Genomic DNA, 19,767 nt, shown 5'->3' with positions numbered 1-19,767 from the left:
AACATTTAGACTTATCCATAATGTCTGGTGATGAATAAAATGAGACTGTCCTGCCAGGAACATGGCCTAGTGGTAGAGTGTTTGCCCAGCATCTGGGCTTGATTCCTCTGTACCACATGCACAGGAAAAAAAACTAGAAGTGGTGCTGGCTCAAGTGATAGAGCTCTTGCCTTGAGAAAGCTCAAGGATAGTGCCCAGGCCCCGAGTTCAAGCCCCAGAAATGGCAAAAAAATTAATTAAATAAGCTATCCCTAATTTATTCATTTTAACTTTTGTCTAGCAATTCCATATTTACATGGTTCCAGGTCACATCAGCGATTCCTCTACTTCCCCAAGAATAACTTCCAATGTTTTTTTTTTTTTTAATTTTTTATTGTAATTAATAAAAGGGTTACATGATATTTGCCAGATAGAAGGTGCATTAATTGACATACATTGATACCCTTTCACATGTCTTGGCTTCCAATGGTTTTCTAACTTTCCATTTTATCGGCAAATACACACGTGAACCCATAGACAAGATTGGGGTCAGTGACCTTGGACCCGCACAATTGAGTACTCAAAGAAGAAAGCTGTTACCATGATGACTTTGGGCTGTGTCAATAGCTTCTCATTTAACCTATTTGAGACTTGATCACTGTTTTGTACGAATGTAACCCCTGGAAGTGTCCTGGTTTTAAGAAAAGTATTTAAGGTTGGAACTTGAAATAAAGGGCGCTACAGTCTTAAGCTCACCTTAGGCTGGAGTCCTCCCAACCCCATCTTTTTCTTGTCTATTTCTTTTCCCAGTCTTCACCCCCAAAGTCAGGAATCCCGGTTCGCTGCTGGCTGGCTCCAGCACAAGGTATTTTGAGTGAGTTAGGATTGGAACCCAGGGCACAGTCCCTGAGCTCTTCCGTTCAAGGCTACCTCCCTACCCTCAAGCCAAGCCCCACTTCCCATTTTCTAGTGGTTTGGAGATAAGAGTCTCAGGTTCTTTTGTGCCTGGGCTGGCTTTGAACCTTGATCTTCAGATCAGCAATCCTCAAATCTCATCCTCCTGAGTAGTTAGCTAAAACTGTTGTCCTTTAATAGTGTCCCTGTGTACTAACCTACAGGACCAACTGCTCTAATGCACAGCAGAATTCAGCTATGTTTACCAGCACATTAGAGTAAGTCTTTAAATGTAAATAGACTCCTTGCTCTTGCCGTTCTGCTCATCACACCTTGGTATACCCTTAAAAAAACATTATTCTGTCCGGGCTGATGGCTCACGCCTGTAATCCTAGCTACTCTGGAGGCTAAGATCTGAGGATTGCAGTTCAAAGCCAGCCAGGCACTAAATACCATGAGATTCTCTCCAATTAACCACTAGAAAACGGGAAGTGGGGCTGTGGCTCAAGGGTAGAATAATAGCCTTGAGGTGAAGAGCTCAGGGATATTGCCCAGGCACAGAGTTCAAGCCCCATGGCACCCACAAAAAGAAAAAAAAAATTACTTTGCTAGGATCACAATAGCTCAAAAGCTATGTACATATGGTCATACAGGATAGATGAGAGTAAATGAAATACTCTCTCTAGGATATGGAAACAAGAGGTTTTTCTTTGTGATTGTTGTTCTTAATGTACTATGTGAAGTTATTTCTTTTCTTTTCTCCTATGGTTAATCTCATGTGGTTACTGTATCTGACTGTTACCTGGTGTATTGTATATACGTTTATTTATTTGAAATAGGGAAGAGAAGGGAGGGAAAACAAGATGACTGGGAGGAGTAGGGGATGGGTAACGAGGACAAAAATATGAGAAGGGTATCAATGTGTGAGAAGTTATACACCTGATGAATATAAGTGTATACCCACTATACATTACCCTGACAATAAATTACATATTAAAAAATTACTCTGCCAAGGAAAACAAAACAAAGAATAAACAAGGAGTATAGTTTTATTTCCTCTGAGCATCTGCAAAACACTTAGGACCCACATTAAAAAAAACACCTCCTTAAAAAAATTTACATTAAAAAGGGGGGTAGAAGCTAAGTGATTAATTAGTACATTAGCCCCAAGGAGCTATAGCAACTCTGAGTGGTCCGAGAAGTGGAAGGGACATAGGGCAGATATAAAAAGAGGGAGAATTTACTGAGGGAGAGGACCCCGAAGTGGGCCTCGAGGGGGCACTGGAGGTCGAGGAGTGGGTCTGGGTGGAGGAAGGGGCCCCCGCTGGTAACCATAGGGTGGGGGTCGAGGAGGGCCAGTGTAGCCATGAGGAGGCATCAAGGGAGGGGGCCCACGCATACCATGTGGAGGCATAGGACCTGGGTGACCTGCAAGAAAAGAAAGTTGATCAAAGTGAGAAACTGGAAATGATTGACTGTGGAAGACAAGGTGAAGAAATGTAAGTTGAAGCCAGGTATGGAACAAAGGTTATTACCAAAAAACTTGAGACAGGACGTAGTGAACGTGTGTCATCCCAGCACTTGGGCAGCTGAGGCAGAGGAGCGGTGAGCTCCAGATCAGCCTAAGCTACCTAGCTGGCCAACCCGGGTTTCACAGGAAAGAGCAGGGGCCGGGAGGAAGAGAGAAGTGCAGGAAAAGAAACAACGAGAGGGTAAGAGAGATGGCTAGAATAGAAACTACTCACCCATGGGAGATCCAAACGGAGGCCCTCGGGGCGGCATGCCCATTGGGGGAGGCCCAGGGTGAGGCATTCCAGGTGGTGGGCGAGGTGGAGGCTGCCCACCAGAGCCCGGAGGCCCTGCATGGGGATGTCCTAGGCCGTGGGGGCCATGGTGGGCCAGCTGCATCTGAGACATCCCTGTGAAAATAAAAGGGACGCAAGTGAAAAGGGGAAGGTCCACAGAGAGGTAACAGAGTAAAGGAAGACAGCAAAGGATGTGGAAAAACATGCACTCCCAAACCAACCGCTCACTTCACTTGCTCCTTTCAATTTAGTCTAAGTGCTGTAAAAACACGTACCAAGAACAGTGATGCCAGGGTGCGAGGATAGAAGTGGCCTACACACTACCTGAAAAAAGATCTAACTGTAAGAGACAAACACGAATTCTTCAGGGTGGTGAGACGGATCAGGATCTATTATATACACGCACAGCAATGTCAAAATGAACCTCCTCTTATACAATTCATGTACGCTTTAAAGAGAGGACAGATGTGGAAACAGGATGGAAGGGGCCACCCGATCGAGATGTACTGCACCAGAAGCTGGGCACTAGTGGCTCACTCTTAAAATCCTTCATACTAAGGAGGCTGAAATCTGAGTTCAGTTTGAAGCCAGCTTAGGCAGAAAAGTCCACGAGACTTATCTCCAAATAACCGGCAAAAAGACAGAAGTGCTAGAGCATCAGCCTTGAGTGAAAAAGCCAAGTGAATTCAAGCACCAGTACAGGCACACACAAAAAAAAAAAAAAAAAAAAGAAAAGTATACTCAGAAACTGATATGCTGAATTGGAACCCTTTTGCATGTCTAAAGTTTCAAAACATTTTAAGACAAAGACTATTTGATGCAAAGATAGAACTGATATTACAAGCCATCTGCTAATAATTAAAGACACATCTCGCCAGGCACAGTGGCTCACACCCGTAACCTGTAATCCTATCTACTCAGGAGGCTGAGATCTGAGGATCAAGGCTCAAAGCCAGCCCCAGCACTAAAGAACTTGACACTTATCTCCAATTAATCACTAGAAAACAGGAAGTGGGGCTGTGGCTGTGGCTCCAGGAGCTGTATCCTTGAGCTCAAGAGCTCAGAGACAGCGCCAAGGCCCAGAGTTCAAACCCCATGACCCACAAAACAACAACAACAACAAAAAAAAAACCAGGCCACATCTCTTAACTCTCAACTTCCTAACACTATTTCAGTTTGGAATATGATATTCAAGGGAGTATTATGTGTATCTACAATGGTTAGCAGCATTCCTGCCCTCTATATACTACGTGCCAGTAGCATTCTGGCCCTATCCAGTTGTGATAACCGAGAACATCTCCCAACACTGTCAAACGTCATGGGGGCAGGAGTGTCACGCTTGGTTGAGAACCACTGACTAGACTATTAGGAAATGTTCAATTTCTTTTAATGAGCAAGGCACCTATAATTCTCAGGAGGCCAAGATCTAGAGGAAGCTCACCCAGGCAGAAAAGTTCAGGAGATTCCATCTCCAATTAACCAAGGCTATAGGAGTGGCTGAAAAGGTAAAGACGCAGCCACAAGCCAACAAGCGCAGCAAGCACAAGACCCAAGTTCAAGCTTCAGTAACGGGAAAAAAACTAATTAATTAGTTTGTGGCATAAATCCACACCAGCATTTATAAGCAATTGCAAAATTTCACTGGCTAAGCAAAAGAAAAGTTTCTGCTTATGTTCCATTTCCTTCCAAGAAAATTCTTTAGGAAGACAAGACAGTGGACATGATTACTCCTGAATAGAGAGACTGGGATATGCAAATCACAAGTGTGTCAAACAGCACACTATATTCCAAAGAAATACCAATATCACAGAAATCAGGATGGACGTGCAGCTGTGGGAGTCAACTGTATGGTCCAAATCAGAAGCCCTAGATGCTATGGGCTTGCATTTCTCTGTAGGCAAAAGGGGGCAGATTTGAGACAACTGTGACTGCGAAAGTAATCCAAAGACAGAAATAATAGTGTCAAAGTGACCAAGAAACACAATGAATTAAGCATAAAACAATGAGGAAAACAATGAGGAAGAAGAGGCCCGAAGAAGGGTAAAGTGTTGCTTTCTATGGAGCAAAAAGATTATCTCTAGATGATGCCAGAAGGCATTAGTATCTAAAATATTTAAAGTTACAGATACATGTCAAAAAAGAAAGCATAGGGCCGATAAGTTAGCCTAGTGGTAGAGTGCTTGCCTAGCATGCACAAGGACCCAGGTTCGATTCCTTGGTACCACATATAGAAAAAAGCCAGAAGTGGTGCTGAGGCACAAGTGATAGAGCTCTAGCCCTGAGAAAGCCCAAGGACAGTGCTCAGGCCCTGAGCTCAAGCCCAGGACTAGGAAGAAAAAGAAAGAGAAAGCGCGCACGCATAAAAATCTAGCTACAAGCAAATAAAAGGGAACTGATCAAAGATGGCTGCTGTGGCTTAAAGTGGTGAAGTGCTAGCTAGCCTTGAATGAATAAATTCAGGGACAGCACCCAGGCCCTGAGTTCAAGCCCCATGACCAAGACAAAACAAAAAAAAACAAAGACGGCGGCGGAGACCCATTCAAAGATAAAGAATCCTGAGAAACAAATAGGTAAGAATTTCAAACTGGGCCAGCAAGGTGGCTCATGCCTGTAATCCTAGTTACTCAGGAGGCTGAGATCTGAACATCAAGTTTCAAAGCCAGCCCAGGCACAAAAGGACCCAAGACTCTTATCTCCAATTAACTCCTAAAAACCAGAAAGTGGGGTTTGGCCTGGCTCAAGGGTAAGGCGGTAGGATAAGGGATAGCACCCAGGCCTAGTTCAAGCCCCATGACCCACCAAAAAAAAAAAAAAAAAAAACTTCAAACTGGAAAAACATGGATAGTTCTAAATACTGCAGAGATGAAATCAGTTAAGGTACAGAAGTGTCTCCTAGATTTCATAACTGGGTTACAATTAATTAGAATGGAGTCAAGAGATAATGAGGGCAAAATATTAAGGAAATAGGTTAGGAGATGTTAAACATTTTAAAGTAAAGCATTTTGTATTTATTTTAAGTAAAATATTTTGTATTCATTTTAATGAATGTCCCAAGAGAAATCTGAGCTAGCTATCACTGAAGAACAAAGAGCAGCCAGGTGAGCGTGAACGGTATCTCCACCAAGCTCACGGCTCCCTCTCCCAGCAAAAACCACCTACCTGGGTGGGGCATCCCACCGGGTGGGAATGGGTGTGGATGTGCATGTCCATGACCAGGATGCCCAGCCCCTGGAGTTCCTGCTGAAGGGGGGCCATGTCCTCCAGCCCCAGGAGGCATAGGTGGCGGGGGCATGGCTGGCGGTATTCCAGGCGGGAGGGCTCCTGGAGGTGGTACTGGAGGTGGGAAGGAGCCAGGCGGTGGCATTCCTATATAAGAAATCAAAGAAGAGAGAATTAATGGTAGTGAGCAATGTCTTTTTATTTCTGCCTGGTGGCTTGAGCTCAAGGCCTAGGTTCTGTCCTGAGCCTCTTTGTGCTCAAGGCCAGCACTCTACCACTTGAGCCATAGCACCACTTTCGGGTTTTTCCATTTATGTGGTACTGAGGAATGGAACTCAGGGCTTCATGCACGCTACCTACCACTAAACCACATTCCCAGCCCGTGAGCAATGTCCTTCAAGAGCCCCTAATCTTGCCTCCTAAGTGGCTGAGCCCTTTACCCTCCTTTCAACACTCTAAAGTCAAAAGCAATGTTTAGCAAGTCAAACTTCAGTCTCCTGAAGAAATCCAAACGTGTTCATCAACAGCACCCCCCTCATTACACACTAACCCAACATATTGTCTTCGTTGGTTCTTTTGCCTGCATCCTGCCCAACCCCCTTTACCCCCAAAACTAACACATAATACAAACCAAAAGTTCTACCTGGTGGAGGAAGCCCAGATCCCAATGAAGATACCACAGGATTGGGAGCAGAAGGTGGAGGGGGTGCATCTGCAAACAGCTGATGAGGGCGATCAGCCTGGGAAAGTGGATTCTGGGCTGCCAGAAGCCGTTCAGCTGCTGAGCCATGGCGCTCACCCTTAGAGTCCTTCTTGAAAGCATAAGAGACTGTGATGGGGCGGTTACAGAGATACTGCCCATTCATGGCCTCAATTGCTGCATCTGAAGCATCAAATGAAGCAAAATTAATAAACGCATAACCTTTGGAGTTGCCTGTGTCAGGGTCTCGCATAATTTTCGGGGTTTGTAAGATGACCCCAAAGGCGCTGAAAGTATCATAAAGCAGCTTCTCATCAATCTCTGGGTCCAAATTCCCAATGAAAATGTTGGCCCCTACATCCAGGTTTTTGTTATGTGCAGATGCCTTGTTCACCCGGATGGGCTTTCCATAGAGTTTGATCATGTTCATAATCTTAATGGCATAGTCAGCATCTTCCTCACTCAAGAATTCAACAAAGCCATAACCTGGAAAAGCGGACATGGATAAGTTAACTCAAGCAAAGAGAGTCAAAATGGAATATAACTTACCCACCCTCCAACCACATATAAAATGACAGAAATTACGTTATTTCAACTGTGAATGATTCCAGAAACTGTGAACTGATTTTCACACACACACACACACACACACACACACACACAAGACAAACTGTGAACTGAGGTGTAAGGGAAAGAAATATTTGGATTGTTCGTTCCAAAACCGTTATGAATACTGTTGGGACTCTTCGGGAGCACTGGTCCCTACAATACATATCCTGACCTCCTGTCACACTTACCTTGATGCTGGCCAGTGACTCTATCCTTTGGCATATGGGTATTGACCACGGGCCCTGCCTGGAGAAAGAGTTCCCATAGAAGCGGTTCGCTGACCTTTTCATCCAGGCCCCCCACGTACACAGTAGCATCTAAAGAAGGCAGAAAATAAAGGTCCGATGAAAGTAGAGCAAGAAAGAGGTTGGTGGGAACATGGAGATGGATTTCGGCACGGGGAAGAGGGCAGGGTTGAAAAATATTTTTTTTTCAATTTTTAACGCGAGGCCCTTAAAAAAACCCTCCTTCCGAGGAATCCAGCGATTCCGCTACAGTTTGATGCTCAGCTGCAAAACCTGTCGCTCTGTGGAATGTTCTTTTCTCTAGTGTTAAGTGGAAGGGAATCGGGCCTGGAAGCACCGCACCTGCAGGCCTCGGCCTGCACCGCCACCCCGCCCCCGGCCACCCCGGGCCCGAGCTCATCCCCTCCGGGAGGTCCAATCTTCCACCCCGGAGGAGCCGCTCCTTGGCTCTGGTCAGGACCCCTCAGCTCTCCCAGGCTCAATCTCCTCCGGTTACCCTGGTTGCGTTCGGAAATCGGCCCAGCAGCCATGGCGGAGAAGCTCCCGCGCCGTCTCTTAGCGGCAGCTCCTCCCCCTGACCTCAGTTACCACTTCCACTTCCGGGGCGAACCCGAGACGTTGGGTGGAGCCGTGGCGGGATGGGGGGTGAACCGGAAGTTACAGCAGCCATCTTAGGAGTCGCCGGGAAGCCTTGGGAGCTGGTGCTGCGTGCGCGCGTGTGCGCGTGCGCGCGCGCGGTGCCCGGTCACGCTTGCGTAATGGGCTGGGGCTGTGTTACTGGAGCCACGCCTCTAGTTCTCGCCACTCTTTTTGGGTGTGCGTGTGCTGGTTGGCTGGAGATGGAGTTAGCGTACTTTTCTGCCCAGCCTGCCTTCGAACTGCGAGCCTCCAGGTCGCAGTGGGCCCCAGGTGGGGATCCCCGGAGGGGGATCTGTGATTCAGGACACCATTCCCCTGGGACCCTTCACAACTGTCGCGGCGAAGCTGGAACCCGCTCTTCAGGCAGAGCTAAGCCGACCAGGAAGTCCGGACTCCCCACAGTGAAAATTCCAACGCTGGGGGGAAAAGGCTGGCTTTCCTACATATAATATATATATATATATATATATATAGATATGTATATATCATAATTTTGTGTGTATAGGTGTGGTGTACTGAGTTTTAACTCAGGCCCTTGGGCTGAGAAGTCAGGTCTCCAGTCTACCAAATGAAACTTTGGTCCTAGAAAAGGGTTGTGCAGGGAAATCCCAACTCGGACTCAGTTGCTTTGAGATGCAGAGACAGCCTTCCATTTCAGCCCACGACGTGTGCGAATATGAACTCATGAACTCATGTCCCTGTGTCCGAGTGTCAGGTGTTAACTTTTCCATCCTGGGGATGAGATGGCACAGTGTCTGAGCTGTAATAGTAATCATCGATGCTTAGGGAGACAGGAAATCTGAGGCTAACAAGTCACGTGGACACGAGGAGAGGCTAGGATCAGCTCACATCTAGTCCCAGCTTCCAGAATTCACCTGAGCCCATCAACATTTTTTTTTTTTACAGTCCTGGGTCTTGAACTCAGGGCCTGAGCACTGTCCTTGGGCTTTTTCAAGGCTAGAGCTCTACCACTTGAACCACAGCAGCACTTCTGGCTTTTTTCTATGTATGTGGCACCAAGGAATCGAACCCTGGTCTTGGTGCCTAGACCAAACTCCTGGCCCTCCACCAACATCTTGTCACAAGAGAACCTTTTCCCAAATTTGTGAATTCTGAAGAACTTTACCTAACTCAAGTTCTTATAAAATAATGGGATCCCACCTCCTCTACCCACCATGCTTTGCTTCCTAGGGATCCTGCATTTAAACACAAGGAACAATGCCAGCTATGTGTACAAATGTACTTTAATGAACTTAAATAGAAATGCCATTACCATTCCTCATACACACACACACACACACACACACACACCTGTGGGAAGAAATAGAAACTGAATTTAAAGCAGCAGCAAGAGGGAATAAAAATGAAGGATATCCTTTTGGAACTGATGAACAGCATCTCTCACCTCACAATTTAACAGTTATCCAAAAAATGGATGAAATTACCTCCAACCCCCAAAGGCAATTGCATTTTGGGTTGTTTTTGTTTCTTGTTCTTCAGGTTACAAAATATATGTATATCTTTAATAACCAAACAAGATGGAAGAGCTGGATATTAGCACCACCATCTGCTACAGAAACTCAAAATGAGCTTCTTTAAGAGGCTGGAGTGTGAAAAGCTAAGGCAGCAAGGCCAGACAGAAAAATTTAAGGATTAAACAGAATCCTCCCTCATCCATGATGCCTCTTTGTCATGCCTTTGAGAATGCCAGTAATTTCACTGGGATTGGGAGAGAATGGTATTTGGATCTCTTTTCTTGCAATGATCCTAGGGAGATACTCTTGGAGTCCATTTTCTTAATAGCTCTTGAAGACAGGCTAGTTCTTCCTGGAGGCCAGAGATTGTAAGAGCTGACAGGCCCACCTGGGGAGGGGACAAAGCAAGGTAGAGATGAATATCATGGAAACTCTAGCTTCAGTAAACTATCTGCTATTTCTTTTACATTCTTTCTCCTTCCAACTACCCCTTAAATTCTACTTAATATAAGCACTCCCCCCACCTCCTACACCCCAAACCTACTCAATTTGATAACAGGAATAGTACTTTCAATCTCCCTAGCCCTTTCTTCCACTCCCAGTCCCCATCTCCCCTTCTCACCTGGACCTCAGGCCTTCCCCTCAGGTAGCAGCGTTTCCAGAGCCTGATCTGGGGTCCCAAATATCCAGGTAGCAATAGCCCTGGAGGTAAAGGGCAAGCTCCCCAATGTGAGGGGAGCCCCCACTCCTGGTCAGCCAGGCTTTCAGAGGAGGTAGCAGATCGTGAGAGCCAACGAGAAGAGACTGCCAGAAGAGAAGGACTGTCTCGCCAAGGACAAAGCTGATTCAGGGGGGACAGGGCCCCTCTAGAGAATAGCCACATAGAACTTGGAGGTCCAGGAACCATGAAGTTTGGCTAGAGGAAAGGGAAGTCAGATAACTCCAGTTTGGGTCGGGAAGAATGTTTTGCACTGGAAACTAAAAGACAACCCTCCCTCTCATCTATATTCCTTGCTAGACATCAGCCAGGCCTTGGGACTAATTAAAGTTGATTTTAGAGAAACTTGAGACTGGGAGACAGAATAAACAGAAATGAAGACAAAAGGGATTCCCTCCGTGCTATTCTGGGATTTTTCCCCTGTGACAGTTAAGAACTATTAGCCTGGCGTGGTTACTCACACCTGTAACCCTAGCTTCTTAGTAGGCTGAGATCTGAGGATCTCTGTTCAAAGCCAGCCCAAAAAGCACAAAGCCAAGAGATTCTCATCTCCAATTAATCACTAGAAAATGGAAAGTAGGGCTGTGGCTCCAGGGTAGGGCGGTTGCTTAGAGTTGAAAAGCTCAGGGATAGCACACAGGCCCAGGGGTAGGGAGGTAGCCTTGAGCTGAAGAGCTCAGGGACAGTGCCCAGGCCAGAGTTCAAGCCCCATGAACCCCCCCACCAAAAAAAAAGTGTAAGTGATAAGTATACAACTGGAGTGAGGTAGCATTCCCTGAGGAACTCAGGTGTTGTGTCTTTCTCCTCTACTAGCATGACCTATGAAAAGTCAAGGGACTTTAGGAAGCTTAGGCCTCTTACCTGCTGTCTAGGGAACCAGGATTCTGAGCAGTGCTCTGGGTCATAGCCAGGATTGTGGAATTGTAGTATCTGTTCATTGTTGTAGCGTAAGTCCCAGTCCCAGACAGAAAGCTGCACATTTATAGAGTTCCCATCTGGGGACTGAGAGTTTCCTGGGGTGTAAACTTGTGTATAGGAGTTAAACTAGAGAGAAATCAAGAAAACAGATTATTAAACTATATATATATATATAGTTATACACATATAGATATATATATGTCCCCCCCAAATCTAGAGACAAATCATTAAATTCTTACCTATTTCAGGCATCAAATGTAGAATAAGTATCAAGTTGCCCTTTCCCAGACACAGATTTCTCTTATAAAGCAAATCAAGACTAAACTTCTAAGAAGACTTCTTGGGTGACACAGGCAAAAGCAAATCAAAACCAGAGGTGACTGACCTGTCCACTCTGCTTTCCACGCTCCCAGGGAGTATTTCTCAGGAATGTGAGAGTGTCAGGAACTCTGACACTATCATGCAAAGCAAGAAGGAAAAACTCAGAGAACTCAAATTCAGCTGGAAATTGCTGGAGGAGCTGCCAAACACAATCAAGGAAGAGGAGAAACACTGGGGCCTAAGAAGAGAGCAATTAAGGGTTAGACTGCAGTATGGCTCAAGTAGTACAGCTTTTGCTAGTAAGTGCAAGGCCCTGAATTCAATCCCTAGTACTGCCAAAACTAAATAAGAGGTCAGAGGGGACTGTGAGGTTGGATTACATAATAAGGGGTTGGGGGACACAGGAACAGGAAATAAGGGTGTCAGAAATGAAAGTCTGAGATGAAAGTAGTTCATCTGGGTCCTCAAGTTCAACCTAAACTCAGGACTTTTCTGATTCACTTCCAATGGATTATGCTATATTATTTTTCTCCCTCCCTTAGTTCATGCTCCCAAGTCCTCTAAATTGTTCTCACCTCTTCACTGGCCCCAGTTCCCCCAAACCGGGTCAGGAAGGGGTGACCAGCAGCCACCCACTCTCGCTGCACTAGGGATTGGAAGCCAAACAGTGTTCGGGCTTCAGGGGCCAGAAGCAGCTGGACGAGTGAAGAAAGGAGGCCGTTGAGATCCCGATCACCACGCTCTGGGTGATAAAGAAGAAGGGACAAAGAAGCAGGGTCCAAAAAGCTAGGGAAAAAGAGAATGAGAAGAAGAAGCATGGCAAGGAGGAATAAGAGTGACAGGGGCGGGGGGGAGGGGTTAGGGTAGGAGGGATTGAGAAGGCACACAGATGTAAAGAGAAAACAAAGCTTGAATGATTCACTTCATAGGCTTCTGGATAGAAGTACCCAGTGTCACATGCAAAAGGCAGACCACAATTTTCCTTTTTGACAGTCCTGAGGCTTGAACTTAGGGCTTGGACACTGTCCCTGAGCTTCTTTTGTTCAAGGCTAGCACTTGAGCTACAGCAGTGCCACGTCTGGCCTTTTCTGTTTCTATGGTACTGAGAATTAACCCAGGGCTTCATGCATGGGAGGCAAGCACTCTACCTACCACTAAGCCACATTCCCAGCCCCAGAATGACAATTCTGAAACCAGCTTCCACAGTATCCTCTCCACCCAACAGCAGCCCCTATCCACTGATAGAAGGAAGGGGAGAGAGGGGCCAAGAACATCCTAGTGTTCAAAACAACAATCTGGAGTGGGGAGGCAGAGGTGGGTATGAACGTGGGAGCTCCTGGGTAGTTCCTAGTGACAGGAAGATGCTAGCACTAGAAGAAGACAAGGAAGATTTATGGACCAACCCCCCATGAGCACTATCCAGCCAGGTGGGGGAAGGAAAATAAGGAAGGAATGGAATGGGCTGACCCAAGAAACTCACCTTGAAGTACTACAGAACGAACCCTGGATGTCACTAGAACAGAGATGTCACTGGCCTTTCGAAGACAAGCCCTGGAAAAACAGATGAAGCAGAGGGTGATACACCTGGAGAAAAAAGTAATAGCTTGGAATAGAGGCAGACTCCAAAATCCTGTCCCCTCTTCTAAGAGGCAGCAATAGCAGTTTTCTTGGGAAACAGAAGAGGTCATGCAAGAATATTTGGAAGTGCAAAAATACAGACATTGGAATAGCCGGCATTATAAATCATGCTAGAAGGACAGTACCTGACATAATCCAACCATCGTGTTCCTTCCAAGGCTGAGAGCCATTTATCCTCAGCTACAGATGAGTCTGGTAGAGAGGACAAGGATCAAAGGGACAAAGAAATTAGGAGAATGGGACTTGGGACTCAGGTTTATAAGTTGATGGGTTTAATAAATTAGGTGGTTATTTACGACTGAGGGTAGACATGAAATAACTTTAAGGACAGAGGATGTACCTGCATGGTAGAGTTGCTTGCCTATTGTGAGCCACCAGTGCCTAGCCGGTGGTAAATTTATAAACCTGCTTTTTGTATGCTGGTGCTGGGCCTTGAGCTTAGAGCCTGGGTGTTGTCCCTGAGCTTTTTTTTTTTTTTGTCTAGCACTCTACCACTTAAGCTACAGTTCCATTTTTGGCTTTTTGTGGTGACTTGAAGATAAGAGCCTCACAGACTTTCCTGCTGGAATTGGCTTCAAACCACATTCCTCAGATCTAGCCTTCTGAGTAGCTAGGGTTACAGGAGTAAGCCACCAATGCCTGGCTTTAGAAAGCTTGTTTGTGTGTGTGTGTGTTTTGTTTTGTTTTGTTTAAGAGTATGATGTGGCCAAGAAAATGAGCAATTAGTAAGTCTCTAGGAAATGCAATTTGGGTGAAAACTAAGGATCAAGCTTGGCACAGGTGGTTCACACCTGTAATCCTAGCTACTCAGGAGTCTGGGGTCTAAAAATCACTGTTCAAAGCCAATCTCAGCAGAAAAACTAGTGAGACTCATCTCCAATTGACCAACAAAATGTCAGAAGTGGCACCAGCCTTGAGTGAAAAAAGCTAACTGTGTTCCCAACGCCCTGAGTTCAAGCCCCAGAACTGGTAAATAATAATAATAACAATATAATAACAACAACCACCACCCCAGGCTCACTGGCAAAGGATTAATCAATCATCTATAGTAGACAAAAGTGGTAAACCAGGTGAGAGTCAGCAGGCCTAGAGGTGAAGGGCTTAAGGTTCTTCTCACCAGGCAGGCAGAGGGCCCTCAGCTTCAAGTGGGCAAGTTGGACATCTGCAAGCCCAGGCAGTTCATCCATCGTGTCCACCAGGACAACATCAGAATGCCCAGCCTGGAGCATGGACTCCACTGCTCTGGAGGGGAGGAATTTAGAAACTCAGGAAGGGAGTCTTCCCAGAACCCTGTCCCTTGCATCTTCTCATCAGGCTCCCTCACCTGATGTCCTCTGTGGTAGGGTCACTGGCTGTATAGAAACCACCACATCGGAGAAGATCACTGCCCCCTGGGTGATGCCAGGATAGGCGCTTTGGATGGGAGAGGAGAAGGTTATTGTGGCAGAATAAATGAGCTCAAGTTCTCCATGTCCCACCATGACATCTCCTAGTTCCTTCCCTCTACATTGCTCCCTGACCCCTGGGGCCCTCTAATCCCAATCTTTACTCACACCCTCACACTGACCGGTCCACGGCCCTGGCGGAAGTGGCCAAATGCTCTCCTGACCTCACTGTCCAGAATTCGGCTGGGGACCCAGAAGTACCGGGGGAGGCTGCAAAATGGAGAGTGATGTCACGGCTTGGCTCTGTGATCACCTATAAATTGAAGCTTGAGTACCAGGAAACTGCTTTGGAAGGACTGTTCCAAGGGCTCTCAAGTTTTGAGAGCAAGGAGGCAACTGGGATAGGAGGCTGGAGTTGGTGGGAAGTCCTCCATGCAAAGGACTAGGAGACAGGGAGTGCAACAGGGGTTAGGGTGAACTAGAAAAATCACCTGGTAGATACATCGAACCTCTCATTGACAGTGCTAACCCTCCAGCCCCTGGCACCCTGCTTCTTCAGCTCCATCTCCCAGTCTTCTACCGTCTCCAAGAGAGGAATTGGTGGTTTTCTTAAGCCAGAACCCTGGCCTAGAGCTGGAATGACACCCAGGAGAGGATGAAAAGTAACCAGAAACAGTTTCTAAGCTCTTATTTGCAGGCAGCACTGCTCCCCTGCCCGCCCCCATCAGATTCCATCATCCTTTCCTCTCCCTAAAGCATGCTTACTCACCAGCTTTGCTCTGGATCATCCCCCCACACTGCTGGGTTTCACTGCTCTGTGCTCTGGCTTGGACAATAGCCATGGTTACCTATGGAGGAACACACATCCCATCCTTTTAGACTGAAGAAGTGACAGGAATGCATTAGAGTTCCACTGAGCTCTAATACAGAACAGCAAAAACAGATCCTAGAGGAGGGGGCTTCTACAGGTCATGGGGTCTGGGGTTAGAAGGAAAAACAATCAAGAACCCCTGGGGATGATCTTAGGAATAATATCATCTAATATGTCTTGTTTTACAAAGAAGAAAACTCACCCATAGTCACACTGTTAGTAGCTAGCAGAGCCAGATTAACATTCAAGCCCTTTACCTCATAATACTAACATTTAACCCAGCCATTTAGCTTCTCCTCCTAAAGAGGAATAGGAGGACTGATGAGAGAGACCCTGAAGGATAGAAGACTATTGGGAATTACCAGGGAGGGACTACTGGTTCCATTTGTTTTAAAGTTCTTTTCTAAATTAGCTTATATTAGTTATAGGTGGACAGAGGTTCATTGTTACATTCCTCTACATGTTTACACAGTATTCGAATCCATCTCATCCCGTGTGTTATACTCCCTGTTCCTTACTCCCCCAAATAACACCCCAAAAAGACCTCTCGTTTCTAAAGAGAAGAGGGATCTTCTTGAATTAGGGAAGGGAAAGGGAACAACAAAATAAGAAGGCAGAGGAGAAAGGGTGAACAGTGATAATTACAAGACAATATGTTGGAAAGGAACTTTACAACTTGTGGGGGTGAGGGGAGGGAAAGTGAGAAAAATCTGGGAGGGTAACAATGTTAGAGTAGAAATGTACTCACTACCTTACTATGTAACTGTACCCACTCTACATCACTCTGACAAGGAACTTAAATTTAAAAAGAAAAAAGAGAAATCTTCTGGTTAGTGATTTTTTTTTTTTTACCTGAAAAGCCTGAGGCTCTAGTCCTTCAGCCTCAAAACCAATTCTGAGCAGCCGGAAGTCTCGGCCATGAATTAAAATCTCTTCAGGGATGAATTTAAGCTGAGAACCTGGATGGAGCTGAACTCGTGACAAGCCACTCACTGAAGTCAAGAGTTAAGAGAGCAGGGTAACCATAATGTTCCTCTAAGGAGAGCTCTTCCCACCTCATTCTCTTCTGAGAACAGAGAATGGGTGAGGAGAGGGTCCAACATCCCTTTTAATGACCCGCTGACTCACCAGCCTCTAGTCGCTCAATATTGACCAAAGAAAAGTCATATTCACTGCTCAGGGGTGTATCCTACAGAACGCAATGACTGATGTTATAGACATGTGAAATAACACTCGTTCTCCTAAAACCAATACCAATCCTCATTGACACATCAAAAAAGAGAACCCTTAACCAAATATCTGTCTAAATCCTTGGAATTTTTTTTTAAGAGTCTTTCTGCCTAGGGCATGTTGACCCCAAACTCACAATCCTCCTGCCTCAATCCCCCAAGAACTGGGAGTATAGATGTATGCTATCACATCTAGCTTCTAGTTGTTGTTTTTTCTACTGCCTAATCATCTTACCTGACTCCGTTGCCATCCACAAGGCTGGAAGGTGACCCTAAAGTTGGTACAGATCAGGATTCCAGGTAACTCGGGTTCTAGACCTTTCCTCAGCCCTGGGGCCCACGCTAGGATTTGCTCCCCTAAGGAGAAAGAAGGGAAGCCAGGTGTTGTTCACAGGGATTCACCGACACCTACTCTCTGCAAGCAGGAATCTAAAGGGAAGTTTGCAATTCTTCCCCATGCTCACTGAATATTACTTTGAGGAATCAAGAATTTGGAACTAGAACAGAGCACAGAAAACAGAGCCTGCACTCAAATACTTACTGAATAAATGGGAAAAGGGGTAATAGGGTAAAAAGAGAATGAATATCAAGGACTCCTTTCTCTCTGCCAGCTCTAGTAAGAGCAGAGAACAAGTTCCCAGCAGAGGCGCTTTGAGCCAGCTAAAGAGCATGGAAGTGTCTTTGGTGAGGAATTTGGAGGGGCTTGCAAGATCAGAGTATTACCTGGCAGGCATCCAGATGCCAAGTTGGATGCCAAGCTGCCAAGTTGCCAATTCCTGGGCTCCGGCATCCTGCTTCCCTGGAAAGACTTTGGTCTGGAATGCTGAGAAGGATAGAGGGTTAATCCTGGCTCCCTCCTCCCCCTCCAGCCCCGAGTCTGGGGTTGCCGCAGCAGCTTGGGGAGACTGGGGGGAACTGAGCTCAGTGTCTGCGGAGAGCTCAGGAGTCAGCTGGCAGACGGCAGAGGGAGGGGTTGGTTAATGGATAATGAGACCACGAACTTGAGATGGCTAGAAAGGCAGACGAAGCTCTGAGCATAGTTGAGAGACACACCCTCCTACTCTGGATCTTTTCCTTCTCTTTATCTGCACTGCATCCCCATCCATGCCCTCTTCCCATCCACCCCTCCAATGCCTTCTCCTTACCCCCATCTCTGGTTCCTCCTTCTGGGAGGCAATGTTGAAACTCTGGCCCCGACCCCCCCACCACATCTCTCTGACTCCATCCGGGGATGGAGCAGTTAAAGGATGGGAAACCTCGAGGATGCTCAGTCCTTCTGGGGACAGGCTGAATCTTGTAAGAAAGAGTTTGGGGCAGAAGGGAGGACCCCAGGAGCAGGAGCATCTGAAGTACACGAGCACAATTTGGGGGTCTTAGGAAAGGTGTGCCCTGCCTAGTCCGAGTAGGCTCTCCAGAAACTTCATACTCCGAGAGGGAGGGAGGGTTGTCCAGCCCCTTAAAGGAGAATACACTCAATTGTTTTTTGTTTTTAAGTTCAGTGAAGAGGAGGAGCCTAGGAAAAAATGGTAGAAATGGGCAACTGAGACAAAAATAGCCAGACTCTCTTCTTTACCCCAGCTCGACTGTCTAGTCTCTTCCTGCTCAGGAGTATTGGCAACTGATTGAAGGAAGGTAGACCACCGATGATTAAACGAACCATTTGAGCTACTGCTACGGACTCTAGGTCAGCAGGATACTTGGGGATCAGATATTTCATGTGTCTTCTTAAAAGGAGGGGAGGGAGAGAAGGAATGTAAAATAGTTCAGGCCTCTTCATTTCCTCTTCTCATAAATCTGACAAAAGTGGCTGAGAAGGGGAACTAAATTGAGAATTGGACTTCAGAAATTCTTGCCTGGGAAGGTTTGAGGAGGAGCTGATTAAAGTGTTTTTGTATGCTTTTCCTGAGAGAGCAAGGTCTTTTGTGAAGGGCAATGGGGAGTAGGGAGAGATGAGTCACAGGAGGTAGACTCAGAGGGTATGTTTGGGTTTATATCCTAGGGGGAGGCCTGGGAGGGAAAGAGCTCACCACTTAGCCTTTCCTGAAGCACCCTAACTAGGTGCGCCTCCCCCTCCAGCACCAACAATTGACCATAATAGGTACTTGACTCCACTTCCAGCCCAGACATCTGATCACCAAATGAATGATTCAGGTCAGGTCTTTCAAAGCCCAGGGCTAGAAGCCTCTACACAGCTCCACTGTCCAGAGCTCTCTTTCCCAAGAGATGAGGAAGGGGGCTCAGAGGCAAGGGAAAGCCAGACAGCTGAGGGTGACCTAGGGGCAGAAATAGAAAATAAAATGCGAGATAAGAGGAGTCAATGAGCTGCTGTTTTATTGTTTCCGAGTCTGTACAGAGGTGGGGACCCAATTTTCCTTAGTGACTTTCCAACATGCCCCTCCCCTCTGGGCATACAGCCTCAGCTTTAAAAGTTCCTTGTTTGGCTGCAACTGTGGAAATAGTGAAGATATTGAGACAGGCAGTCTGGAACAAGCAGGTTTACACCTGCTAGAAAGGGGACCAAGAAATCTGATTCTAGAAGTTCTAAAAGCTACTGAGTACCAGCACCTTCCATGGACCTCAACCCCTTGGGGAAGAAGATAGCTCAAAATCTATTGTAATAAGCAAGTAAGAGGAGGTAGGTATCAGTTTTAAAGCCATCAACCCCTTTCCTTCTCCCCATTACTCTTTGTTCCAGAATCATTCTATTCTTTTTAATACTTTCAGGTATTGGAGCAGCAGAGGAATACAGGAGGAGGAGGAGGAGGAGGAGGAAGAGGAGGAGGAGGAGGAGGGGGAAGGAGGAGGAGGAGGAAGTAGAGGAGGAGGAAGGAGGAGGAGAAAGAGGAAGAGGAAAAGGAGGAGGAGGAGAAGGAAGAGGAGGAGGAGAAGAAGAAATAGAAATCATGGAAATGGAAAAAAAAATCCTAGGAGTGAGGGGAAGAGGGAAATCGAGTGACTTGGACTAGCACAGAACCAGGAATGCTAAGGGTTGGGTGAGAGGAGCAGCTGAGGGTCGTCACAGGAAGACTTCCTCTCACCATCTGGAATATAAACCCCAGAAGTTTACTAGATGAGAGGAAGGGTGGAGAGTCAAGGAACTGCATCAGATTTTTCCATTTTCA

General features: G+C 46.4%; 2 protein-coding genes across 2 annotated transcripts; both read right to left on the bottom strand.

Annotated features, from left to right (window-relative positions):
- Positions 1-1,590: 1,590 nt before the first annotated feature.
- Positions 1,591-8,055, bottom strand: Sf3b4 (splicing factor 3b subunit 4). The gene is made up of 6 exons (XM_090341117.1): positions 7,948-8,055; positions 7,395-7,523; positions 6,541-7,083; positions 5,838-6,044; positions 2,619-2,792; positions 1,591-2,301 (listed from the first exon to the last, which is right to left on the bottom strand). The coding sequence occupies exons 1-6, from the start codon at positions 7,979-7,981 to the stop codon at positions 2,114-2,116; spliced, it is 1,275 nt and encodes a 424-aa protein (XP_090197243.1). The 5' UTR covers positions 7,982-8,055; the 3' UTR covers positions 1,591-2,113.
- Positions 8,056-9,327: 1,272 nt separating this feature from the next.
- On the bottom strand, positions 9,328-19,384 carry Mtmr11 (myotubularin related protein 11). Its single transcript, XM_090341115.1, has 17 exons — positions 17,791-19,384; positions 17,369-17,468; positions 16,881-17,002; positions 16,545-16,605; positions 16,269-16,408; positions 15,315-15,393; positions 15,037-15,178; positions 14,728-14,815; positions 14,485-14,573; positions 14,278-14,402; positions 13,286-13,352; positions 13,003-13,073; positions 12,098-12,264; positions 11,587-11,760; positions 11,145-11,327; positions 10,188-10,481; positions 9,328-9,953 (listed from the first exon to the last, which is right to left on the bottom strand). Exons 1-17 carry the CDS (start codon positions 17,854-17,856, stop codon positions 9,858-9,860), a joined length of 2,064 nt encoding a protein of 687 aa, XP_090197241.1. The 5' UTR covers positions 17,857-19,384; the 3' UTR covers positions 9,328-9,857.
- Between the last annotated feature and the right edge of the window lie 383 nt (positions 19,385-19,767).

Source organism: Megascapheus bottae, chromosome 10, assembly GCF_031878675.1.
Source record: "Megascapheus bottae isolate mThoBot1 chromosome 10, mThoBot2.hap1, whole genome shotgun sequence".
Classification (NCBI taxonomy): Eukaryota; Metazoa; Chordata; class Mammalia; order Rodentia; family Geomyidae; genus Megascapheus; species Megascapheus bottae.
Note: the sequence above shows the minus strand (reverse complement) of the source record. Positions and strands in the feature narration are given on the sequence as shown.

Excerpts from the sequence above, each read along its gene's own strand:
- Mtmr11 (XM_090341115.1), bottom strand. The coding sequence starts at position 17,856 with ATGTGGTGGGGGGGTCGGGGCCAGAGTTTCAACATTGCCTCCCAGAAG. Across the intron at positions 17,003-17,368 it reads GGCATCTGGATGCCTGCCAG|GGGAGCAAATCCTAGCGTGG; the intron begins GTAATACTCTGA and ends CTTTCTCCTTAG. Across the intron at positions 11,328-11,586 it reads GTGGAAAGCAGAGTGGACAG|TTTAACTCCTATACACAAGT; the intron begins GTCAGTCACCTC and ends ATTTCTCTCTAG.
- Sf3b4 (XM_090341117.1), bottom strand. The coding sequence starts at position 7,981 with ATGGCTGCTGGGCCGATTTCCGAACGCAACCAGG. Across the intron at positions 7,524-7,947 it reads GATTTCCGAACGCAACCAGG|ATGCTACTGTGTACGTGGGG; the intron begins GTAACCGGAGGA and ends TGCCTTCTTTAG. Across the intron at positions 7,084-7,394 it reads AGTCACTGGCCAGCATCAAG|GTTATGGCTTTGTTGAATTC; the intron begins GTAAGTGTGACA and ends CCGCTTTTCCAG.